Here is a 25,188-nt window from a genome sequence, read left to right as displayed (position 1 = left end):
CACTACATAGTATAAATGTCCACCCGATCCCATCTAGGAAACTCAGATTCCCCCCTTGGTTGTTTAACCCTAATGCATTAAACATGTCTTTACATAAAACTACTAAACCAAACACACACCCATCAGTATTCCAGAAAAAATTCATTGAACTAAAAGACGTAATGAAAGAATTCAAGTTCATATATACTGACGGTTCTAAGTCAGACTCTGGTTCCTCTTACAGCATAACCACCGAAACGGAAATCATAAAATATTCCCAATTACCCAACCACAGCTCCATCTTCACTGCTGAAATCTCAGCTATTTTAGACGCATGCTTACTGGCAAAACAATCAAACCGACATCATGCAATCTGCACAGACTCACTCTCAGCTCTAAAGTCGATCGAAAACATCAACAACCACAACTACTACTGTTCCACAATTCGAGACATCATATCCTACAAATATCCAAAATTAATACTAATATGGGTACCAGGACACATCAACATAGCGGGAAATGAAACAGCGGACAGAGCAGCACGCCAAGCTCTTCTCTACCGCTTGACATTTAAGAACAACTACAATACAAAAGACACACAAAAACTCCTAACAAAACTCTTCAAACAGTACAGGGACGAGCTATGGCAACAATCCTCCCCACACTATAGAAGAGCCAACTCCACAAAACTCTCAATAAGCGAATACTCCTCAGTTAATAATAGAGTAGACCTTATAAAATTTGCAAGAATTCGCCTGGGACACTCGGCACTCACACATAGTTACATACTAAACAGAGACCCCATACCAATGTGCCATTCTTGTAACACCACCCTAACAATTAACCATATAATCGCAGAATGCAGAGATCTTAATCGAGCAAGAACACAATTCCTGCACCCAAACCCCTACGAAACCATAGCTTACCCCTCCAACAAAAATATCACTGCACTAATCAAATTTTTAAAAGCAACCAACATATACATACCACAAAATATAAAACCCCCCCCTTAAATTTGAAAGATACAAAAAATGACTTGAATTATATGTAAATATTAAAGGTAATAAAATTATTAATATATAAGAACAACTACTGTAAATAAATATTTAAGTAGATTTAAACAAAAATCAATTAGTTCATTTGTTAGTAGCTATAGCTAGTAAGAAGATTGGCTTTAATTTACAATCACTGCCCAATCACAGTATAAATAAATAAATAAATAAATGTTTTCTCGGTTCGTGGCAAGTAGGAATCTAATTTAGAAAAATTAGATTTTACAAGATTTGTCCCAAATTGTCAAGTCCAAAACTGCGCACTAAAATTTTTGGTAAATAGCATATTTTAATTTTAATAGCCCTCATTTCGCCATTATTTTCCCAAAATTTTTAAAAATCAGCTAAATTGCATTTTAGTGTTGGTTAACACAGTTATTCTAGGTTGTGGCGTTGCCAGACTGTCTTGTTTTTTGGCGCCTATTTCGAAGTGTTTTTTTTTTGCGGGCAACTTAAACCGTATTGTTAATTTCCATTTTTCTTCTCCAACCCAGTACAGCGAAAAAAAGATGAAAAATATTACTTAAAAATAAGACATAAAATACTGATTAAAGAACAAAAAAGAGTTCATTTCAAAATAAAATTAAAAAAGAAAAAACCAAAACCAAAAATAGAAAACTAAAAAAAAAAAATCAAAATGACGGATGATGAGTTCTATGAATTATTGTTTGCTCATAAAGCACTTTGAAGGACAGTAAATTGTACCTCCTGGTGTAAACCAGCGACATTGATCAAGGATTTTAATTTCCGATGTCAACGTCAATACCGATTCGTACAGAATCATCGGCAAATTTATAACATGTGTAAATTTTTTGGAAAGTTTTAGGAAAGACACGATTTTTGAGCAATCCAAATTAAGTCTGGGAAAGTTCTGCTACCTTATAGAGCTTTTAGTAGCGGCTAATATGGAGCAGAGCAGTTCAATGAAGATGAGCATGGGATGTCCAGTAGGACAATTGTCCAATGGAAAAAATTTATTCGGGAGGTATACCTAAAAATGGTAGAAGAAGATATGAATGGTAGAAGAAGATATGGAAACACTGGGGGGTGAAGGCCGAATCGTTGAAATCGACGAGGCAAAATTCGGGAAGCGGAAATACAACAGAGGTAGAGTTGTTGAGAGCCCGTGGGTTTTCGGTGGGGTTGAAAGGGGAACACAGCGATGCTTCCCTGTCGCTGTCCCCAACCGCACCGCTAAAACCCTGCTTGAGGTAATTCAAAATTACATAAAGCCAAAACGACCATTATGTCGGATTGTTGGAGGGCATACAACTGTCTGGAAGATGAAGGGTACGTGGATCAAAGCGTATACCACTCAAAAAACTTTGTTGATCCCGACACAAAAGCACATACCCAAAACATCGAAAGAATGTGGAGAGACGCACGGTCGGTTATACAGACCTACAGCCGTCGTCTCAACCACTTCGATGGGTATATAGCGCCGCAAATGTTATATGGACCTTATTCCGGAATATGTGCGATTCATTCGATTGATAATTACGATTCCTGGATCAACGTGCTCTAATGAAAGGAGCTTCTCGGTTTTGCGTCGAATCAAAAATTATCTAAGATCATCAGCTGCGCAAAATAGACTAAATCAGAAGCAGTTGATAAGCTCAATTTGGATGATTTGATGAATGAGTTTATCAGTACAATTTGTTTTCACTACCCAATCGGGCTAAGCGCGTGCCGCCGGCCCGCAGCGGTTCCATGTTAAAAGGAAATATAAAAACCATACACATCGGTTACACCATGTGTTCACTACAATTGGGCAAATCAGGCACATTTAAGAAATTGTTGCCCTTAGATGAGGAATTGGCAGCTCTGGATTTTGACCAGTCTAGTTGCTTCCCTTTGAGCAATGATACCGGAACTCCGCTATATACTTGTACGAAGTTAAAGAGTGTTAGTTCACATCCGTTGCATGCCATGGTTAAGTTTAAAGTGATTGAAAAATGCGGTCACGAACATAAAATACCGACAACTCATTTTAAAAGGGATCGAATGTTTTTGGGTGAGTAGAAATTCCATTATCTTCTGTTTCACTCGCTCTTATTTGCATGTAGAAAATATTGTATGAATTGACTCAATCACAACGCATACACTGACACTTTTGATTTAACCGCTAAGTTCGGTCACATCGGCTTTGAACCAAAAAGTCTCCAATTCAAAAGTGTCGGTGTATGCGTTATGATTGAGTCAATTCATAAAAAAGAGACAAAAAAGGCGGTTCTTTTGGTCGGTATACGAAAGCACTCGTTTTGCCATGGGTCGGTATCATGGTGAAATAACATAAGGTGGTCTCGTCGAAAGCCGAAGCTTACCGAGTGCTTAACTTCAGTGCACGTTTGCTCACTCACATCACCGTCTCGCTCACCCTCAATAGACACTCAGAATACTATTCCTTTCACTCGCACTTATTGCAAGCATACGTTAAGTGTATGTCTCTTTCCGACGGGACCACCTTATGTTATTTCATCATGATTGAGTCAATTCATAAAAAAGCGACAAAACACGAATTCATTTTAAGAGCCGAAATACTGAGCGGCAGGCATAGAGTCAAGAATCTAAAAAAAAAATTTTACACGTGGTACATGTATACATATGTACATACATACATACATATATAAAATGCCCTCTGCAAATGACCAAGCTGCTAAATTGCAATCTAACATTCTTATTCAGATTCATATTTTTTGGCATAAGCTTAAATTTAAATTACAAAAGCCTGAAATTTTCCAAGCAAATTAGTAGATTAGAATTTCGATTTTTATATTTTCACAATTTGATCACAGTTTTATCGCATTTTGATCACAAAAAAAATATATACATACATACATATGTATACCCTTCAGTACCGGTCGCCGCAAATTCCTCTAAAAATCCAAGGCGATTTCTCAGATGTCGCCTCGGACATTCAGGGGACATGCCATACAAATTTGCGGCGACATTTAGCATTGTGTGTCCTAGTGTCTCGGACATTCTATCGAATTTTCGGCGACATGTCGACGGAAATTCCGCTGAAGACGAAGAATGTTCAACGGAACTTGCGGCGACATTTCGCCGGAATGTCCCAGCAAATTGTGGTGGTTTTTTCAATAGAATTAGCGGCGACATGTCGACGCAATGTCCCAGCGAAATTATACATAGCTCGGATTTACAATCGAATTTGCGGCGACATTGTCGATGGAATATCCCCACATTTTCCCAAAAATAAATAAAAACTTGATTTGATGTGTTTTTTTAACATGCATTAGTTTTTATTAAATATTATATTTTTTTTAATTTCTTTATTTCTATTCTTTAACATATTAAATTAAATTTAAATACATATTTATATTTACATTTTCTTACGTTTTTGATAGTTTTGCTTAATTTACTTGTCGAATTTTGGATGAATTCTGAAAAGGACAAAATTGATTAGGGAATAAAAACTTCATAATATTTTAATAACACTTACCTTTATTACTGTAGTACTTTAGTACTGTGCCACTACGAAATTCAATCGCGAATGAACAAAGAAACGAAAAGTACAAATCGACGCGCGCAGAAGTTGGAAAAAACAATAACAACAATGCACTGACGAACGAAGTGAAGTGGCGTAGACAAAAATCATCATGCTTTACTTCTTCCAATTTTTTTTTTCAAATGCGAAATATGTATATATATATGTATGTACAATGACGACATTAGCTCGTTCGGGTGCCTTCGGCTAACCTCACCATGAAATGCGCTGGCAGAATTTTTTTCTGCCGACGTCAGTGGCTCGGAATTTGCGGCGATTTTGTCCCCGGCGACATTTGGTACTGAAGGGTATTTACAAAAATTTTTGACAAACATAAATTAAATTTTTTTTTTCTCAATTTTGGGAAAGTTTTCTGAAATAATAACAATTGCCCTCTGGCTGAAATCACCAAAGATTTGGCATAAAGTCAAATACATACATATACATACATAACACAGGCCGATATTTCTTTTACGCTTTGGATATGGTTGTAAATTGAGTTAAACTTGAACCCAAAAGTAAGTTATAGAAATTCAAACGATTTTTGTTTTTTAATTTTGTTTAATCTCTTTCACGATATTCTAAAATTCTCGCATTCAAGATATTCTAAAATCTGTTAAAAATGTACAACAAAATTTCCTTTACTTTAACTATTGGCAAAGCTCAAATTAAAATTTTCAAAAATCATGTCGGCCTGTGTAATTATAGAGTTTTGTTGGAACATTGTCCCTAATTTTAAATATGTACATACTTTTCCACTTTATTTTCCCGTATATTCGATAAGAAAAAAAAAACACATGACATTAGTTTTTTGCATAAAGCAAACTAGAAACCCTGCCACGCTTCGCTGTGCCCGCTTTTGAAAAATTAAAATTTCGACTATAATTTGAGATTTAAACTATCCTGTATCCAAAGTTAGATCGAACTACACATGGTGTGCGAATTTTATTATAATCGGTTAAGTGGTTTAGGTGTCCATTGAGGACAAACATTGTTTTGCCATATAAATAAATTTCTACTTATTTCTAGTGTAGATAAAAAAAAGCTAGGCAAAACATTATTTTTCAATTATTATAATTTATCCCTTAAAAGAATATCAATATTTTAATGCTATAGCGTGAACAATATTTTTTGTTAGTCCATCTTTAGCTAACACTGAATGGTTTACCCACTCGAGAGCATGCCACGTATAATTGTCCGTATGAAAAACATGGTGTTATTCTGTGTATCTTCGAAAGGTAGTAATGACCCAATTCGATGGTGAATCTGTCCTTATATCTACAAAATAAAAACCAGACAGTATTAACTGGGTTATAAACACTTTTTCTGTGGGAGAGTAGAGATCAGTATTAGCAAATATAATACATACCAATAGATAAAAAATGTTATTCTTTAACTACATTCTATGTAAGTACAAAAATAAATACCTTAAATGTCGGATTAAATCCTCCGTATTCGATAATGTCTGCCCCAAATGTCATTTGGAAACAACTATTGTATTTTCGAGTATTTGCAAGAAAGTGGCGTGATTCTTGTGTTTCGCCACAAAGCAATGAATAGAATGGCTCATGTGGCGGAGTCAACACTGGCAATTTCACTTTACCATTAAGGCAGCATAATCCAGTCGTTTCTCCGGAAAACTTTAATGCACCACAATACTCGCAAACAACGTCCATTTGCCCAATGCAAACACTAGGAGGCAAGCTAGGAGGCATTGCAATCGTATCGAAACGCTGCTCGATTCAAATCAGCTAAATATCTTGTTCTGCGTCGCAAATTATCTATTTGTTGCCTTCTGTTGTTCGCTCGACGATTCTGCATTACCAACCGAGCTCTTTTACGGGCTGCTTCACTTTGCTCTCGTGATTGAGAAGCACGAATTAATGCTCCTCTTCGTTGAATACTAACGCGGCGCTCTTCTCGTGTAATTTCTCCTTGTTCATCGGATAACTGATTCGCGATGTTCTGTTGCCTAATTGCATTACGGCTTGGCCGGGAAAGATTAGATCTTCTAGGCCGTGGCATAATGATTAGATTGCTAATGGGTTTCGTTTGATAATATGGGTTACTAAACACTGCAGAAAACACGATATTCGAATTTCTATTATGTTACTACACAAAACACAATATTCGAATTTTTCCTTTAGTTTTCACATTGTATATTACAGAGCACTACAATGACATAAAAACAACAGTTGACTTTATTTAAATTGACTGTTAGAAAACGTTTGTATAGGGAAAAGAAATTGACTGTTTTAAGGGGTTTTCCGGCAATTATTTATTATTTTTAAGATGTGTTCTCCTATTCGGGGTGGAGACAAATACAACAAATCAAAAATGAAAATTGGTTCAGCAGATCTCGAGTTATAAGTGTTGTAACTAACACGACTTTCTTTTATATATATAGATAAATATAATATATATACACTGCGCGACAACCGATTAGCACACCCTGTTACCTCTCATTGGAAATTTAAATAACAAGTAACTGTAAATCTCTATCATGCTCTTTATATTTTTCTATCATTCTTCTGCATTTGTACTTAGTATAAAAACAAAAAGCAAAGTTAATCTCTTAAATATTATTTTTCTTTGTTTAAAAATATGTGAAGTCCTAATGACACAAAATTCATCCCAAAAGCATCACGCAATTGGCTGATATTAAGCTTCAAATGTAGGATGCATTGGGTGGGCTAATCGGTTGTCGCGCAGTGTATAATAAATATAAATATATAGATTTCTTTTGTTTTTTAAAATTTTTTTTTTCAGATTTAGAAAACCAAAAAGTTTTTTAACATAAGTAAGCCGAACTGAATACTTCTTAATCTAACTAAATCAATTTTTCTTGTTCAACTTAGACAACTTGAAAAACAATTTTAAATCTTGCAATTTTAAAAGTATAAAATTTCTTGATGTGGATTTTGAACAAGAGTATGGACTATTTGGACCAAATGGAGATCTGGTCGAATACCGCTATTCATTTTATTCAAAATCATTTGGCTAAGATTGAAAAGAATGGCATTATTTCAATATTTCTGGTTTTCTGGCTAATTCTCGTCGTCTGGGCTTTTATTAGACATAGGGACTATTCCAAGCGAAAACGGGAAACCCGAGTCGTTAGGAATTTGCAGTTGGAAATCAGACGAAATTTGAAAAAAGCTCATTCCGCGCTGGAGACCCTAAAACCAAAACTGCGGAATGACGTGGAGAATGCAGGAAGTAATGTGCCAGGATTGAATGATATCCGTCAGTTAGTGCTGCTTATTAATAAACAGATATCCAAACTAGATGCGCTGTTAACTGCCTTTGAAGAAGAATCTTTCTAAAGAGGGGGAAGGAAAATTGTAAATGTTTCAAATGCCTAAATATGCCTAACATGCATAAATAAATGAATTTGGCCGTCGATCTATGTACCTTTTAGTTTCTGTTTATACTCTTGAAAAAAGGGTATATTAATTTTGGTTAGAAGTGTGCAACGCATAGAAGGGAGCATCTCCAATCATGTAAAGTTTACATATTCTTGATCAGCACGACGAGACGAGCTCAAATAGCCATGTTCGTCCGTCTGTCCGTCTGGATCAGCGCAAAATCCTAGACCGAAAGAGCTAAAATTTTGCATGTAGGCTTGTGCATACTGCACAGGTTCGGATTCAGCCGGATCGGACCACTATATCATATAGCTCCCACACAACCGGTAAAGTCACGAACAGTGATTTTTATACCATACACCCATAGGGTGAAATGGTATATTAAAGTCGCCAAAATGTATGTAACAGGCAGAAGGAAGCATCTCTGACCCCACAAAGTATATATATTCTTGATCAGGATCAAAAACCAAGTCGATCTAGCCATGTCCGTCCGTCCGTATGAACACCTAGATCTCGGAGACTATACGAGCTAGAGCCACCAAATTTGGTATGCAGTCTCGTGTAGTATGTACGCTTATCGAGTTTGTTTCAAATTTTTGCCACGCCCCCTTCCGCCCCGGAATTTACATAAAACTGTTTTTCTTAAAAATTATGGCAGATAGAGACATCAAATTTGGGTTATGTACTTGTTTAGTTAGTGCGCAGAAAATAATTGTTCCAACTTTTTGCCACGCCCCCTTCCGCCCCCGGAATTTACATAACTCTTATTTTTTTAAAAACTATGAAAGCTACCGACATTAAATTTGGTATGTAAGCTAGCCTAATAGACGCGCAGATATTGACTATTTTAAAATTTTGCCACGCCCATTTCCGCCCCCGAAAATTAAACAAAACTGATTTTCTCGAAAACTAACAAAGCTAATGTCACCAAATTTAGTATGTATATTGGCTTAGTATGCGCGCAGAATACATATATTTTAATACCCACTTCCGCCTCCATAATTTAGAAAAAACCGATTGGCTCTTGCAATTTTTTGACCATCGCGATCAAATTTGGCAGACTAATAAATCTTATCTATTTCTATCAAACTACCAAATTTGATTGAAATCGGACTAGAAACATACAAAATATACGTATGAACGTATTTTGCTAAGCGATCCATAAGGGCAGAATTGGCCGTTGGCTAGTGGCGGCGCTAGAGTGCTCGTGTGTTTGTAGAGTGAGCGAGATAGCATATGGTATGAGGGCATGTTAAAACAATTTAGTAGACATACATTTGGTTTTCGAAATTTTAAATGTTTGTTTCACCTGGTGTATGGTATACCCAAGTCGGCGAGACGACTTACTTACTTCATTCTCAATACCTTCGGTTTTTTAAGGTATTGTCGTGGAATCTAACATTGGTGAGTTTCTTACACCTATAAACGACTATGCCAAATTTGATCAAGATCGGGTGACTATGATATAGCTCCCATACATACGAACGATCTTTCGAAAACAGTGACTTTTGTCAAAAACTTCGTTACTTTTAACGCGATTGCTTTCAAACTAAAAATTTGTTACTTTAATATATCTGTTAATCACTGTGCCGAATTTGATAAAGATCGGGTAACTATACCATATATCTCCCATAGGAACGATCGGTGGAAAACAGTAACTTTGATCAATATCTTCGTTATTTCCTATGCTAAGATTGTAGGCCGTTCTTACGCAAACATTAGCCTGTTTAGCTAAAACGTTTTTCCACTTTGATGGCTATAGGTAAGGAAAGAGTTACCAAAAAAGTTGCAAGGGTATTCAAACTTTGACGCGGTAGAAGTTAGCCCCGGCCCTCTGGTTTTTTATTTATACTGCCCGCCACGTTTTTTATTTTTCATAAACTAAATATAAATATCTTGTCAATTTTATTGCTGAAAAATCTTATGAATAAGCTGACTTCGAAAAGAGAGATGCATGTTTTGAATATTATTTGCCTCAATAAAATTTAAGACTTTTCGACTATTATTTGTCAAGTTGGCCCAGTGTGCATTTGTTCAACATATGTACATACATCAGTAAAAATTAAAACTGCAACCCAGCATGGCAGGAATGGTTGAACGAGGACATCAAAAGTGCAATTGAAATGAAGTAAGTAAGTCGTCTCGCCGACTTAGGTATACCATACACCAGTAAAGCAAACATTTCAAATTTATTAAACAAATGCATTTTCACATGCTTTTTACAAGCATATCTTAGTATCACGCTCACTCAATCATACGAGCACCCTAGCGCCCCCACCAGCGAACGGCCAACTCTTGCTTTATGGAAAAACGTTTATATGCATAGCTCGACTGTTTTTTGTCCGATTTTGATCAAATTTGGTATTTTGCTGTACATTAGTATCAAATTTAAGTGTGCCAAATTTGATTGCACAAGGTAGAAAATTACGGGAGATAATCGAGTTTTTTCATATTACGGGGGCGGAAAGGGGCGTGGCAAAATCTTTACACAAACAAAATGAGCGCATTTACTAAGAAAATATATATGCCAAATATTTTGCCTCTAGCTAGAATAGTTTTTAAGATAAACGCTTTTTTTAAATTGCGGGGGCGGAGCAAAAATTTAAAATAAACTTGATAACTCTACACGAGTCCACAATAAATTTGGTGCCTCTAGCTCTACAGTCTCCGAGATCTAGGTGCTCATACGGACAGACGGACAAGACTTGATCCTGATCATGAATATATATACTTTATGGGGTCGGAAAAGCTTCCTTCTGCCTGTTACATACATTAAAAGTTAAAATAAAAAATACACAATTTTTTAATTTTCCAAATTTTGGATTTATAATTTTATGAGGAATTAAGGATTTGTTGCATGAATGCATCAAACATGTGTTGGGTGAAAAAAAATGCGTACAATTCTAAGGGAGTTTTTTTTCTTTATGTGGATGTTTTTAAACTATTTAACATAAATTTTTGGTTGAATTATGATGAACGTTTTAAAAACAATTTATTTATTTATTATTTATTTCTCGCACATTACTTTTGAAAATCATGTGCAGTTTGGGTAATTGTACCCTTTTCGCTTTTTTGCCTAGATAGGCAAATGTCCAACTTCATCCTGCCGCACCATTTGATTAGGTTTCAAGCTTCGTTAGAATCTCAATATCGACAATATTTAGCCGAAAGTCGGAAGAACGACAAAGTTTAATGCGTAATACATCCTGGCGAACGCGTTTATATAAAAGCCTGGCATTGCTGACAACCAATTCTAGTAGATGGTGAAAAATACGAACCAACCACTTCTTGGTAAAATTTTGTATCTTCCAATTACGCTGTCAATTAAATCAACGCCTCCCATATACCTATTGTATTGTGCACCCGCAAAGGGACGGTCAATCTCAACATATTCTTTTTTGGCTTTGTTGAATCGACAAACTTTATCCTTGGGAAGTATCCCACTGTTGGCCAATTTCTCGGCCAGTTACTAAATTGTTTCCTTGATAGGAGATTCGATGCCTCATAATTTCCCTTGACTATAGTTCCACAATTATCCCGAAAAGATTAGTCGACGTTATTCCGTTTGTACATTTATTTGCATCCCAGGCATTCTCTTCTTTGAATTGATTCAGTTACTTTGAAGCAGACAAAACTCATTGAACGCTAAGTCAGAAACGAATTGATCCAATTGACAGTCATCTTGAATGATGATGGATGATTTTACACGATTAAAAGCTGGCAAGCTGCTTTTTTTACCATTGCCCAATCCTCAGCCTTATTAATGGCACATAGGGTAGAGATTACCATTCTTATCAAGGAATACACTGTGATAGGCTTCCAAAGCTACCTGTTGAATCAAAATGTTCGCTTTGCGAAAGCAATCCACAGTTTGAGGAGCACTAGATCCAAGCTGGGAGCACAAACCATTAGAACATCAATCTATTGTCCCATGACCGTAACGGACATATACAGAGCACAGCGGTTCTAAGTAGGGAAGATGGGATCAGGAATGTTATGGATATTGAACAGATTTTCGAAAATATTGTCAAAAACTAATTTCATCCAATAATTATTAAACAATGCATAAAGAGATCGAAGAGAATTTCGCTTTTGTTGTTGTCACTCTAAAACCAGTATAAGGGAAAAAACCAGTATAAGTAATAAGATCCCAGTATAAGGTTACTCGTGACTCACGATAAGCAATCAACAGGGGATCAGCTGTTCTGGCATTATCCTGTTCTACACGAGAAGGAAAATGAAAACTTCTAGCAAAATTTGTTCAAAAGTAACTTAACACGCAACAAGGAAAGAAACTTTTGTTTTGTTTGAGCACATTTACTAAAGGACAAACAAAATGGATGAAGATGATAACTCTGCCCAGCCCACTTCAGCGCCATCGGGAGAAATAAAAGCCATAGCTAAGGATACAGTTCACAAAATATGCTCCGGCCAGGTTGTTCTCAGTTTAGCTGTGGCCGTAAAGGAGTTGGTTGAAAATTCTATAGATGCAGGAGCCACACTCGTAGAGATTAGGCTCAAGGATCAGGGCCTGCAGGGTGTGGAGGTCAGCGACAATGGCAGTGGAGTAGAGGAGACGAATCTAGAGGCAATGAGTATGTAATTAAGTGTGGCAAGGACCGAATAAAATTTTTAATTCTTTTCTACAGCTGCCAAGTATCACACCTCCAAAATACGCGAATTCATTGACCTATTGGAAGTGGAAACGTTTGGATTTCGTGGTGAGGCATTGAGCTCTCTATGTGCCCTTTCCGATATGACCATACAAACCCGTCACAAGTCCACTGATGTGGGTAAGTCCTGGAATGGACATCGTTTGTTGTAAAGCTTTTTATTTTGCCTTCTTCATACAGCTGTGAAAATTGAACTCGATCACGAAGGCAAGATTAAAAAGAGATTGCCCTGTGCCCGTGGAATCGGCACCACTGTCATCCTTTCCAATTTGTTTTCCACACTACCGGTGCGTCGACGGGATTTTACCCGCAACATCAAAAAGGAATTCAATAAAACGTGCCAAATCTTACAAGCCTATTGCCTGGTCTCCAAGGGCGTTCGCCTGATATGTAGCAATCAAACGGCCAAGGGAGTCAAATCTGTAGTTCTCCAAACGCATGGGGTAGACGACGTGTTGGCCAATATTTCGGCGGTGTTTGGACAACGTCAAGCAGCCGATCTGGTGACACTTAAGTCGCCTTTTGAGAAGGGTGAACTGAGTGAGGCAGACTTAAGGAATGAATTGGAATCATCAGGCGATACTACAACAACTCAGTTCACTGCTCAGGATGTGGAGCAGTTAAATCGCAATGAATTTCAACTGGAAGGCTTTATATCCAGCTGTCGTCATGGAGCAGGCCGTTCCACGCGGGATCGTCAGTTTTTCTTTGTCAACTCTCGTCCATGTGATCCTAAAAATGTGAGTATTCAGCCATCGAAACTTTGAGCTCATTTAAAGTACTTTCATTAGATATCCAAGGTCATGAATGATGTCTACCATCGTTTCAATGCGCAACAACAGCCATTTATTTACCTAAACGTTGTGACTGCCCGTGCGGATGTGGATGTGAATCTAACTCCAGATAAGCGTCAACTTTTGCTTAACAATGAGAAAATCTTAATATTGGCACTCAAAAAGTCTTTGCTAAACACATTTGGCTCTATGCCATCCACATTCCAAATGCAAAACACAACTCTCGTCAGCATGCTGGACCCAAAACCAGCCAAAGAAGAATCTCAGCTAGATGACACTAGCACGGATATTGAGGAAGTTCCCGCTACCTCTTCGCAGCGATTTATGGATGTGCTTACCCAATGGCGACGCACTGGCGACACCAAAGGCACAGCTCCAAAATCGTCGGTTAAGCGTCGTTGTTCTGAAACCGATGAAATTGCAGCCCGCTCCATGAAGTTGCAAAAGATTCAAAGCTTTCTTAGCCAAGAGCTACCCAAAGAGAACGCAAAAAGTTTCAATGCAACTGATGAAGGAGACCAGGCGGAGGAACAATCCAAGTTAAATGAGAGTTTTCTCAATCTAAAACAGATTCAAACCGAATCCTTGGGTAATTTGATTATCGATAGATAGAATTAGATTCATTGTATATCCTTTATTCCGATTTGTTGCAGCCTATGATGAGGTGACGCAGCCATCCCGCATTGATTGCAAGGTTTTGACTCCCATAAAAACTCGACTATCTATAGCCGAATCAAAGCCGTCGATAAAACCCAATGCCAAGGCAAAGGAACTCGTCCAACCAGAGAATCCTTTGAAGAGCAAACCAAATGAAATCTCCACAGATTCATCGAAAGCTGTAGATGATCAAGATGAGGACCACATTGAAATGCCCAAACGCATTGAATTTGATGGGAACAGTGCGGATGAGGATGAAACGTCTGCCCTCAATGTGTGCAGCGGGGAATTGTGCACATCGCTGGAGGAAATTGCCGCTAGGTTAAAGGCCCAAGAGCTACGACAATCAACAAATAGAGCTCGCGCCAAGTTACAGCGCCTACGATTCAAAACTGAAATTAATCCAACCCAAAACGTTAAGGCTGAGGCCGAACTTCAAAAGGAAATTGCTAAGGAGGATTTCGCTCGTATGGAGATCATAGGGCAGTTCAATTTGGGTTTCATCATTGTTAAATTAGAAGATGATCTTTTTATTGTGGATCAGCATGCAGCAGATGAGAAGTATAACTTCGAGACTTTACAAAAATGCACCCAATTGGAGTACCAACGTTTAGCCGTGCCCCAACCTTTGGAACTGACGGCTATAAACGAGATGGTATTGATGGATCATCTGCCCGTGTTTGAAAAGAACGGCTTTAAGTTTCAAATCGATGCAGAGGGTACGAAATTAATAATTTATTAATACTTATTGATTAAGGGAATGAAATCTGTAATTTTTTCGACTGTTCAGCTCCAGCTACTAAAAAGGTCCGTCTGCTGGGTAAACCTTATAGCCGCAATTGGGAATTCGGAAAGGAAGACATTGATGAGCTGATTTTCATGCTGCAGGATGCACCGGAGGGAACTATATGTAGACCCTCCCGCATTCGAGCAATGTTTGCTTCGCGTGCTTGCCGCAAATCTGTAATGATTGGAAAAGCTCTCAACCGAAAGACAACTATGAAAAGACTCATCACACAAATGGGTGAAATAGAACAGCCATGGGTGAGTCCTTAGAATATAAACCAGATGCCCAAGTAAATTAACGAGTGCCTCATACCTCATTGTAAATATTTATTTATAATGTACATATATCATGCCAATTGTATTGTCGGGAACGGCAAATCACTTTCCTCGACTGATTCGTCAAAATTCATGTCATTAAAGGTTGAAATTATATACTTTAGAATGAGAGAAGCGTCTCCGACTGTGGGAAAAGGTGGTCGAAATATGAGATAAGGCAGCACGATCTGATGGCAGGTCGTGTTTGCTCGATAAACTTACAATTAGACGTATCAAATTTGCAGTATCCCAAATATCATGTGTTTTCCCCCCGGAAACAAATTTTTGTCTTACAATGACTTCATTTTATTCGGTGTTAACTGAATTAAATCCCTCGATGCGTTAGGCAAATTATATGTAATTCGTATTTTTCAAAATAATTCACTAAATCGTGAAATTTTTATATTATATCAAATACAATATTTATGATGAACTGGAAAGTCTTAAACTTGATTAGGGACTGACCCTTCCACAGAAGAAAAAACTTATGTCGTTTACAATTTTTCTTGATGGCCAAGCTTTTTAGTTTTAGCAACGCAAGAATTTGTTTAACTTATTTTGTCAAAAAATCGAAAAAAGGTTATCTTAATTTTTGTCAGAAAACATTTAAAGCACGACGAGACGAGTTCATATAGCCATTTCCGTTCGTATGTCTTGGCATAAGCTGCAGTGCTAAAATTTTGGACACTTCGATATACCATGGAACGATCGGCCAAAAACCGTTGATCAATAACTTCGTTTTTTCTGAGCGATTGTCTTATAAATATTGATATTCGGTTTAATTTACCTGTTAATGATTGTGCCAAATTTCTTTAACGATATTATAGACTAGCTCATGCAGAAACGATAGGTTTAAAAAATTATTTGAGTCGGAAAAACTACGTATTACTATATCATACAGCTATCATTCAAGCATACATATGTATACATATACAAGGTGGCGCAAAAGAAATCACCCTATTGGAAGATGCTCTCATTTTTGCAAATGGCCCCCAAAAAATAATGGTTTTAATATTAAAAGTTTATTAAATTTTATTATCACCCAAGCCCGGACTGGCCCACCGGGCAACCGGGCAAATGCCCGGTGGGCCCTCAAGGTAGGGGGCCCCTTTTGATGAAATTTCATGTGGTAGAGTAGCAGTTTTTAATCACTATGGCCCTTCTATACGAGGTTTCCAGTAAGAATCATTTTTTACCATAATAAATCGATGGGCGCTGGGGCCCCTGTCGTTCACTGGCTCTGTAAGACTGGAAAAGACTGGGGCTCTTTAAAACGAATGAAGTATAGAAAAATTTTCTTGAAAAACCGAAATTGAATGTAGCAATATACCAGTCAGCCTCTAGGGGCCCTTCAAACGAGGTTCTCAGTACGAATCATTTTTTAAACGTCATAAACTGATGGACGCTGGGGCCCCTGGAATTCAGAAGCCCTGTAAGCTACTGGAACTTTAGACATTGTTTTCAAAATTTTAGAAACTTTCTTGCTTATGGCAGCTGAAAAAAAAAACTTGAATCAAATTGAAAATGAACGCATTATTAAAGCCTTATACTTACAGAGCAATTTACTTCAAAAGTGCATTGTTGAAAAAAGATAGGCAAATAAAATTGTTTGTTTGTTTGTAAGAAGTCGTTTTTGTTTTATTCACATAAGCGATCATACTTGATGTAAAACCTAAAAATGTGTACCTTTCATTCGCCTCGACAAATTTTTCAAGCATGCATGTATGCAGTCCGGGCCTGTTAAAACCACAATAAAATACTTTAACTTATTATAATAAAAAAAATCTTTACAATTAAAATAAACAAATAAATTAAAATAACAAAAAAATTAAACAGGAATAAGGATAAGCGCGAATTATCTATTCAAAAAAAACTTAAATTGAATTCAAAAATTAAAAATTATTAGTAGCATTTACATACCTGAGTGTTGAGGCAACACGAGTCCCAGTTGACTATTTTGTGCTCGGATATCTCCGATAAGAGAGAGGCAGAGAATTGAGATTGTCAGTTTGCCTAAAATAATGTGATAAGCATAAAAACCAAATCTCAACCCCAGCTCCTTCACTTGGACAGAATTTGAATGGGCTACTCCATAATCTCTATTTATAGCTGTCATTAAAAAATGAACACATTTTTCTGTTAGATAAATGCATTTTCAACGTCATTTTCCTGTCTCGTACGCCAAGATTAGCTTATCTAGTCTATCTTAAAGGGATTCATAGTTAAGTAGAGACTTCTTATTAAGCAATGATTTACGGGTTTGCTAGCTAACACTAACTAGTGTAGAACGGAAAAATACTGAAACATGCAAATCCATCGAAATCAAATCATAAGTTTAACATTAGTTAATTCTTTATTTAATAACCTTGCTCCTAAAACCCTTTGAAACTAATTCGGCGACTGTTGTGACCTCAACCCCGCGCGTCTCCGGCAAGTACAGCTTAGTCAGCACAAAGACTAGCCCACCAAACGTGGAGAAGACTAGGAAAATCCACGAGCCTAGCCAGGAGTGCATAGAAGGAAAGAGGAAGCCCACCAAAAAATTGCAACCCCAGCCCACTTGATTGCCAATAGATAGGGCCACGGAGCGAGACGGAACCTCGAACAGCTCTGTAAAGAGATTAGCTGGGATTAAAGCCATTAAAGATTAGATCATAGGGCAGACCTGCACCAATGAACGAGGGCATTGGACCCAACGCCAGTTGAAACGCAATGAGGTATAGAAAAATGCATGCCATTGTGCCATACGAGAACCAGGGAACTTGCTCCTTTAAATAAGAAAAGGTATGGAAGAGAGAACACTTAAGAAGGTTATCCAAGAAATTTACCGTGTATTCCACCATCCATGCAAAGGAGAACATGACGAGACCACAGAATCCTGAGGACATCAGCATTAGGGTGCGCCTATTAAACTTGGTCATCAGTAGGGGACTCATTAGCGAGACGGCCAAATTTACATTCCCGGCACAGAGGGACATCACGGCAGCGGTACTTGAAGACAGACCTCCGTTTCGGAAAATGGAAACGGAGTAATAGAAGATGGCGGAGCAACCGGAAAGTTGTTGGCCGCCTTGATAGGAGCATAAAAGTAACAGAGGCAGCATCAACTTTGGATCGGTCACCACATCGGCCAGGCCTCTAGTGGTGACCTTATCAGAGGCCTCTGCGGCCATAGCATCTATTTCCTGATCAATCCCATAACCCGTGCCCCGCAAATGGATTAACATTTGACGAGCTTCGTCACGCCTTTGCTTCACTATATACAACCACTTGGGACTCTCGGCGTAGTAGCAGAATGGGGCATAGCATATGGCCATAAAAATAATGTAGGAACTCAAGCCGTAATGCCAAGTCTCCTCTCCACCGAACACAGACTGCAATGTGAAAATCTGCGAAACGACGAGGCCAACCGAGAAGCCAACAGCACAGCCAACTCCCAGAGTTCCTCTCTGCGAAATAGATGCAATCTCACTGTGATACATGGGCAGGCAGGTGCTGACCAGGCCACCGCCCAGACCCACCACAATGCGGCCAATTAATAGGAGTTCGACCGAACGCAGCCAGCGGCAACTGACGAACATAAAGGAACCCAGAAGCAGCAGGACCCCACTGAGCAGAAAGCAGCCTCGTCTGCCAAAACGATTCGCCGCCCATCCAGCGCAGGCTGATCCTAAGACGCCACCAATCAAATAGATGGCCACAATCAATGCCCACAACGTATCCAATGTGGCATCGGACAGCGAGAGGCCATAGTTTTCCAGCAACGTTTGCTGGCACCAAGAGCGCATGTGCTGGTCAAAAACAAAACAAAAACGTTGCGATAAGGACTCTGATTAAAGATTCTGTTCTGATTGTGTGGTGTCTTACCACAGCCGGGGCGTTTATCACTCCCATGCAGTAGCCACAGGGAACAGCCGAGCCAACAGTGCTGCCGATGGCGCTCCAAACCAAGAGCGGGGTCCACCGAGTGGCTCTGTTGGTTGGTTCATTCCTTGACTTTAATTCCATTAAAAAACCCGCACTTTCTGCCTCCATAGCATAGAAAAAACTGTCTGGAGACAGCAAGTGACAGCGCCAAAGAAGACTGGGTTTTTGGTTTTTTTTTTTTTTTTTTTGGATTTATGAGAGGGTAAGCTCTTTTGGACATTTATTTATTAGACATTAAGATTGGGTGGATACGACTGCTGCTGAAACTTTTGATTTAAAGCCACTTGCTACCAGCGGAGCCACATCGGATGGATCGCGGCCACGGGTCTCGGGCAAGTACCATTTCGTCAATCCAAACAGTAGCAAACAGGTAATCGAGAAGGGCAGAAAGACCAACGCTCCCCAGGCGTTTTGTAGCGTGGGAAATGCCATTCCAATGATTAGATTGCACATCCAATAGACGACACTGCCCATGGCCATGGCAGCTGGACGGGGAGCAACCTCAAAGAGTTCGGCTCCTATGAAAAAGGGCATGGGGCCCAGGCCGAATTGGAAGAAGAATATGTATAGAAAGATGCAGGCAATGCAGCCCATGGCAAACCAGCTGAAGCTATCCTGGAAGTTACAATAGAACCCATTAGACTTGCCTTCATCAAGCGCTCCTCGTTTCACTTACTATGAACTGCAGCATCATGGCAAACAGAAAGAGGAAAATGGTGCAGAAAAATGTGGAGAAGAGCATCAGTGGCCTTCGGTTGACTCGCTCCATTAGCACTGGGCCCAGTAAGGAGGTAAACAGATTGAGGCAACCAGCTCCCAAATTGGCCCACTCCGAGGCTTGAGTGGACAAGCCTGCCTTCCGGAAAATGGACACGGAGTAGTAGAAAATCTAAAGCAGGCCAAATAATCAGAACTGGACATAAATTATTCGTCTATCTACTGACCGCATTGATACCCGATAGTTGTTGTCCACCCAAAAACGCGCAGGTTATGATCAATGGCAGCCGGAGTCGAGGATTTCTCAAGACTTCCAAGAAACCACTGGCCGTGTCTTTGGATGTGGCCTCCATCTCCATGTCATCCAGTTCCGCCTGCAATGCTGGACTGCCCGCAGAGTAGCCACGCAGCTTTTGCAATTGGAGCTGTGCCTGTTCCTTTCGTCCTTTCACAATATACAGCCATTTAGGACTCTCTGGATAGTAATGGAGTGGGGCATAGCAAATGATCACCAATAGACCATAGCAGGACAGAGCGATGTGCCAATCCTCCGAACTACCAAACACCGTTTGCAGACTACAGATTTGGGCAATGACCACGCCCACAGTGAAACCCATGGGACACAGCGGCGCCAGAGTACTCCTCTGCTGCAGAGCCGCCAACTCACTATGATACATGGGCATGAACGCTGTGATGAGGCCACCCGCCAGGCCAACTAGTAAGCGGCCAAGGAGGAGCAATTCGACAGAGCTGAGCATGCGACAGGCATAGAAACATATAGAGCCGATGGCTAACAGGATGCCACAAATATAGAAGCATCCACGGCGACCAAATCTGGTGGCCATCGAAGCACCTGTTACAGAACCTAATGCTCCGCCCACTAGGAAAAGCGAAACGGCCGCCGACCACAGTAGCTCCATGCTCGATGGGGTCAGATGGAGATCATAACGCGAAATCAATGTCTCGTTGCACCATGTTCGCATGTGCACAGCTGGACTGTTCATCACTCCTGTGCAGTAACCAACTGGGACGGCAGCGCCAATAGTTGAGCCAAAGCCCGCCAAATTCAAATGCCAGCTCCATTTGGGCTGCTCCTATAGAAAGAGTCCGGTCTAGGATGCAATATTCCTGAATGGGATTCTGGGTCTCACCTGTTGCTTCTGTTTGTAATGTGCCATCAGTGGTGCCTCCCCAAGAAACAATGCTTGGTCGTCGAGTGTGTTGCTTGCTTTTGGTGGCCTCTCCATAGCTGTAAGGAGGCGAATCGGAACGTCTTTTTGTGTGTGCGGCTGCCGCGGTTGTATATCATCTCGGGATTAACCGGGAATAACCGCTACCAATGTCAAAATGTTAGATTTTATATCATTCTCTTTCAATTGTATCTCTCTCTCTCTTTACAGAATTGCCCGCACGGTCGCCCCACCATGCGTCATCTAATCAATGTCACGATGCTGATGGATGAGGATGAGGAACCACAACCAGATGAGCAAAAGTAGAAGCTCCACGAAAATGAAATCCCCCACAATAAAAAAGTATTTAACAAAGAGTTTACTTTTATTTAGCTTAAGGTAAGGGGGGCACGCCTACACACGTGCATCTGCCCATTATCATCTCGTTATTTAGACACTGATAGTGCGGAAGATATTGAAACCGCTGTGGGCCGTCGATAGCAGAACGCCCGGCATTTGGGCATGCCAGTGCAACTCTTTAATCTCCTTCTGCCCCTGATGGATGAATAGCAGCTGCGGCGGCAGTTTGTTGAGGTCATCTTCGTTACCAGTGTTGGCCTGCTCTTGATCGGCATCCTTCTCCACCGCCAAATCCCACAGGGCTATCTGATCGTCATCACCACCTGAGGCCAAGACGGTGGCCTCACTGGGACTCCATTCTACTGTGGTTATGTGGTCCGTATGGTGCTTGAATGTAGCAATCGGTTTTTGACTCTGGAATTGTCTGAGATCCCATATGTGCAAGTATCCATCATCGCCACCACTAGCTATAAATGGTTCCGTGTGATTCCATGAAATTACATTGATGTCACTCTCATGGGCATCCGCACAGGTCAACATGCAGGCCTTTTGGGGAGCCGCCCGGCAATCCCAGATACGTATGCTTTTGTCCACAGAACAAGAGGCCAGCACACTACGCTCATTGGGACTCCACTGCAAATCCTCGACAGACTGTGTGTGGCCAACCAGTGGACGCTGATCCACTTTCCAGCTGGTGCCATCTTCCAACGGGCTCCAGATATGGATATCGCGGCGGCAGTCGCCGGTTGCCAAAACACCGTCGGCGCAGGAACTCCAATCAACGGCGTAACCCTCTTGCTGATGCCCACTGAATGTGAAGGCGGGACGCAGTGCCTCGCTCTGTTCGTATTGTTTCAACAATTGGGCATCTTCCACAGCCTGTAGCGGCTGCGTAAGATTCCAGATATTCACGCGTCCCAATTCGCTCCAAGAGGCGGCAAAGACAGTGTTGCCCAAACGGCGGGCTCGTACTCTGTTAACGCAGCCTTGGTGCTTTATAAGAGCACATGTCATCTGGGGTTTTTTCAGCTCCTCCTTGTTGGCCACTTCGTCTTGATCGTCCTCCAGCTCCTCTTCATCCTCGTCGTCGTCATCATCTTCCTGTGTCTTGTGCAAATTACTCATCTTCATGACAATCAGATTATTAACATGGGTACGAGCCGCCTGGGTTCCAGCCACTATGTAAGCGGTCAAGGGAAACGATTCCCTTCCCTTGCCTAATTCATCTGGTATGATGTCAAAGCTCAGACATGGGGCACCTGTCGAGGCTTGATGAAGCATCACATATGCGCTTTCATCACATACCAATTCTTCATCTTCGGCAAGTTTTTGACCCGGTAGATATACTTCTTTGACTTGTTTGGATTCACCCTCATCATCGCTCTCCGGTTCCATGTCACTCTCGGCATCTTCAGGCTCTATTACTTCCATGGTCAGCTCATCGTTTCCCTCATTCGTATCCATATTGATTTACTATTGCAGACCTAAATTCGTGCAAAATTTATTGTTTTGAAACAGCACGTGCGAGGTACTACCGATAGTATCAACGGGTCTATCGATGGTATCGATTGAACTATTTTCGATACATCGATAGAAGTTTTTCGATGGTGATATATCGATACGTTTTTCGAATTAATACAGTGTTGTCACTTTGACTTTTTTTCCAACAGATCTGGCCTTTTTAAAGATGGCGGCTTAACAGCTGTTTACTGTTTACGTGCCATTTATAAATAAACAAGAAATCGGAGAGGACTTGCACACGTATTATGTGTGATAAAATGGATTTGGAGAACGAGAGAGTACTAAAATTGATATTTCCCGATGGCGTTCCAGAGAATTTACGGGGCAACCCGGAATTGGACAACTACTTGAGTCAACTTGGCACTTACAAGATTGAGCAGTTAAAGAAGGAGCAAACTCGTCTTGCTGAGGAGACCAAGAGTATATTGGAAAAAACCCAGGATTTGGCCATTTCAAACTACAAAACCTTCATAACAACGGCGGAAAATTCCCGTTCAATTTTTAATGAATTCCAAAAGACAGAGGAGCAAGTGGGCACTCTGATTGACAAGTTGCCCGCTTTCAGTGGCAAGTGCGAACAGTTCCTCCTAGATTCGGCGGATTTGAATGAAGAGCGACGTTTAAATTCCATAACATTACAAAAGAATTCCCAATTGCTGGAAATTTTGGAATTGCCACAATTAATGGAGCGATGCATAAGGGAGGGCCGCTACGAGGAGGCCTTGGAGCTGGCAAGCTATGTGCAGAAATTGGGCCAACATCAAGGACACATCAATGTGGTGAAGGTAAAATATATAGATTGAGGCTTATTTAGAAGTGATAATTTCATACGTAATTTTTCGTTGAATTTCTCAGGGTATTGTCAGATCCGTAGAGGCTTTGTGGCACACCATGCTGGTCCAATTGGTGGCGCAACTACGTTTGGACCTGCAACTACCCAAGTGTTTGCAGATTGTGGGTTACCTGCGTCGCATGCAGGCGTTCGGAGACAATGAACTGAAGCTGAAATTCTTGCAAGCTCGAGACTCCTGGCTTACCGCTTGCCTAGAGGCAATACCTTTAAAAGACGCGCAACAACATTTAACTAAGACCATTGAATTGACTCGCATCAATCTGTTTAATATTATCACACAGTATCGTGCTATTTTTCCGCAGGAAGAAGAGCAGGAGGACACTAGATCTTCAGCCAACTACAAGCCGCTGTACGGTGTTTCCTGCAATGGGGATCGCCTTTTTCAAGCTTGGCTTCACCAAAAAATTAATGCTTTTCTGTACACTCTCGAATCGGATCTGCAACGCTGCGTTAGCTCCATCGAAACAGTTTTGGGGCAATGCATGTACTTTGGCCTTTCGTTTAGTCGTGTTGGAGCCGATTTTCGTGGTTTAATAGCGCCTATTTTTGTACGTGTCATCCAAAAGAATTTCCAGTCAAACATAGCCCAGGTCAATGAACAATTCAACCGGGAATTGGAGAAGTACACGCTTATTAACAAGGTCACTTTACTACACACGCGCAAACAAATGGATCCAACTGCCGCTTTAACTGAATCGTTTGCTCCTCCTGAAACTCTATTAGATTTCTTTCCTCTTGCCGCTCTCTGTAATGGATATCTGAATGCCCTAAATGAACTGCGCCTATGTGCTCCGCAAGCACTAGCTCCCGATGTTACCAAAAGTCTGCAAGAATCCCTGGAAATGGTGGCTCAACGTGTCCTGGCATTCTATCGTCAAGAGCAGCAGGCATTTACCGGCAATGAGCGTGAGACTTTCGTTAAGCTTTGCTCTTGCCTGGCCTATGACCTTGTTCCTTACGTACAGCGTTGTATTCACGGTGTATTTCCTCCACAAACGTTAACAGTTCATCTGGGTATAAGTCTTTTGCAATTGGAACATCAGCAACTTACCTATTTGCAACAGGCTGACATATTGAAGCCTCTTAAGCATTTACTACCCAACAAGGTGATAGTGCAATCCACATCATCTGCTACAGAAGCGACTGTAGCTGTTCCCATTGCAACAGAAGGATGAGACCTTACCTTATATACATTTGTATTTATTCCAAATAGAATTTTTCAATTAAATTGAACAATTGTATTAAATGCTAGTTTAATAAAAACATATATTTTGTGCATTAAATTGCTTGATGTCTTCAACATAATCCTGGGGACCGATAAGCGGCTTCATTTCGGACACTTATTTCTACACTACACTATTTTCTTGTTTAATAATTTGGTAAAATTTTGTATCTCTAAAAAAAATTAATAACATAAACTAAAACTACTTTTATTTTAAACCCATTGCATTTAATTGTATAAATATACATACTTACATATGTGTGAAATTAACCATTGCGATTTTGTGTTGT

General features: G+C 40.0%; 5 protein-coding genes and 1 long non-coding RNA gene across 6 annotated transcripts; 2 read left to right on the top strand and 4 right to left on the bottom strand.

Annotated features, from left to right (window-relative positions):
• The first annotated feature begins 12,084 nt into the window (after positions 1 to 12,084).
• On the top strand, positions 12,085 to 21,317 carry LOC6652522 (mismatch repair endonuclease PMS2). Its single transcript, XM_002074670.4, has 7 exons — positions 12,085 to 12,499; positions 12,554 to 12,697; positions 12,758 to 13,317; positions 13,369 to 13,960; positions 14,025 to 14,747; positions 14,819 to 15,072; positions 21,174 to 21,317. Exons 1-7 carry the CDS (start codon positions 12,241 to 12,243, stop codon positions 21,267 to 21,269), a joined length of 2,628 nt encoding a protein of 875 aa, XP_002074706.1. The 5' UTR covers positions 12,085 to 12,240; the 3' UTR covers positions 21,270 to 21,317.
• Positions 16,179 to 17,179, bottom strand: LOC124459953. The gene is made up of 3 exons (XR_006953910.1): positions 17,050 to 17,179; positions 16,684 to 16,866; positions 16,179 to 16,623 (listed from the first exon to the last, which is right to left on the bottom strand). It is a non-coding gene; the product is annotated as an uncharacterized LOC124459953 (long non-coding RNA).
• LOC26529460 (solute carrier family 2, facilitated glucose transporter member 1) lies at positions 17,460 to 19,203 on the bottom strand. The gene is made up of 4 exons (XM_015176531.3): positions 18,997 to 19,203; positions 17,958 to 18,920; positions 17,795 to 17,897; positions 17,460 to 17,739 (listed from the first exon to the last, which is right to left on the bottom strand). Exons 1-4 carry the CDS (start codon positions 19,162 to 19,164, stop codon positions 17,483 to 17,485), a joined length of 1,491 nt encoding a protein of 496 aa, XP_015032017.1. The 5' UTR covers positions 19,165 to 19,203; the 3' UTR covers positions 17,460 to 17,482.
• On the bottom strand, positions 19,264 to 21,121 carry LOC6652523 (solute carrier family 2, facilitated glucose transporter member 3). Its single transcript, XM_002074671.4, has 4 exons — positions 20,925 to 21,121; positions 20,001 to 20,867; positions 19,733 to 19,945; positions 19,264 to 19,671 (listed from the first exon to the last, which is right to left on the bottom strand). Exons 1-4 carry the CDS (start codon positions 21,018 to 21,020, stop codon positions 19,291 to 19,293), a joined length of 1,557 nt encoding a protein of 518 aa, XP_002074707.2. The 5' UTR covers positions 21,021 to 21,121; the 3' UTR covers positions 19,264 to 19,290.
• On the bottom strand, positions 21,309 to 22,856 carry LOC6652524 (glutamate-rich WD repeat-containing protein 1). The gene has a single exon (XM_002074672.4). The coding sequence runs from the start codon at positions 22,764 to 22,766 to the stop codon at positions 21,393 to 21,395; it is 1,374 nt and encodes a 457-aa protein (XP_002074708.1). The 5' UTR covers positions 22,767 to 22,856; the 3' UTR covers positions 21,309 to 21,392.
• A 153-nt stretch (positions 22,857 to 23,009) lies between these two features.
• Positions 23,010 to 24,959, top strand: LOC6652525 (conserved oligomeric Golgi complex subunit 8). The gene is made up of 2 exons (XM_002074673.4): positions 23,010 to 23,608; positions 23,679 to 24,959. The coding sequence occupies exons 1-2, from the start codon at positions 23,069 to 23,071 to the stop codon at positions 24,849 to 24,851; spliced, it is 1,713 nt and encodes a 570-aa protein (XP_002074709.2). The 5' UTR covers positions 23,010 to 23,068; the 3' UTR covers positions 24,852 to 24,959.
• Positions 24,960 to 25,188: the final 229 nt, after the last annotated feature.

This window comes from Drosophila willistoni (assembly GCF_018902025.1).
Source record: "Drosophila willistoni isolate 14030-0811.24 chromosome 2L unlocalized genomic scaffold, UCI_dwil_1.1 Seg168, whole genome shotgun sequence".
Classification (NCBI taxonomy): Eukaryota; Metazoa; Arthropoda; class Insecta; order Diptera; family Drosophilidae; genus Drosophila; species Drosophila willistoni.
This window is presented reverse-complemented; position numbering and strand designations above follow the sequence as displayed.

Excerpts from the sequence above, each read along its gene's own strand:
- LOC26529460 (XM_015176531.3), bottom strand. The coding sequence starts at position 19,164 with ATGGAGGCAGAAAGTGCGGGTTTTTTAATGGAATTAAAGTCAAGGAAT. Across the intron at positions 18,921-18,996 it reads TGATAAACGCCCCGGCTGTG|CACATGCGCTCTTGGTGCCA; the intron begins GTAAGACACCAC and ends GTTTTTGACCAG. Across the intron at positions 17,898-17,957 it reads CATGGATGGTGGAATACACG|GAGCAAGTTCCCTGGTTCTC; the intron begins GTAAATTTCTTG and ends TCTTATTTAAAG.
- LOC6652522 (XM_002074670.4), top strand. The coding sequence starts at position 12,241 with ATGGATGAAGATGATAACTCTGCCCAGCCCACTTCAGCGCCATCGGGA. Across the intron at positions 12,500-12,553 it reads GACGAATCTAGAGGCAATGA|CTGCCAAGTATCACACCTCC; the intron begins GTATGTAATTAA and ends TCTTTTCTACAG. Across the intron at positions 15,073-21,173 it reads GTGAAATAGAACAGCCATGG|AATTGCCCGCACGGTCGCCC; the intron begins GTGAGTCCTTAG and ends CTCTCTTTACAG.
- LOC6652525 (XM_002074673.4), top strand. The coding sequence starts at position 23,069 with ATGTGTGATAAAATGGATTTGGAGAACGAGAGAGTACTAAAATTGATA. Across the intron at positions 23,609-23,678 it reads GACACATCAATGTGGTGAAG|GGTATTGTCAGATCCGTAGA; the intron begins GTAAAATATATA and ends TGAATTTCTCAG.
- LOC6652523 (XM_002074671.4), bottom strand. The coding sequence starts at position 21,020 with ATGGAGAGGCCACCAAAAGCAAGCAACACACTCGACGACCAAGCATTG. Across the intron at positions 20,868-20,924 it reads ATTACAAACAGAAGCAACAG|GAGCAGCCCAAATGGAGCTG; the intron begins GTGAGACCCAGA and ends CTCTTTCTATAG. Across the intron at positions 19,672-19,732 it reads CCATGATGCTGCAGTTCATA|GATAGCTTCAGCTGGTTTGC; the intron begins GTAAGTGAAACG and ends TGTAACTTCCAG.
- LOC6652524 (XM_002074672.4), bottom strand. The coding sequence starts at position 22,766 with ATGGATACGAATGAGGGAAACGATGAGCTGACCATGGAAGTAATAGAG.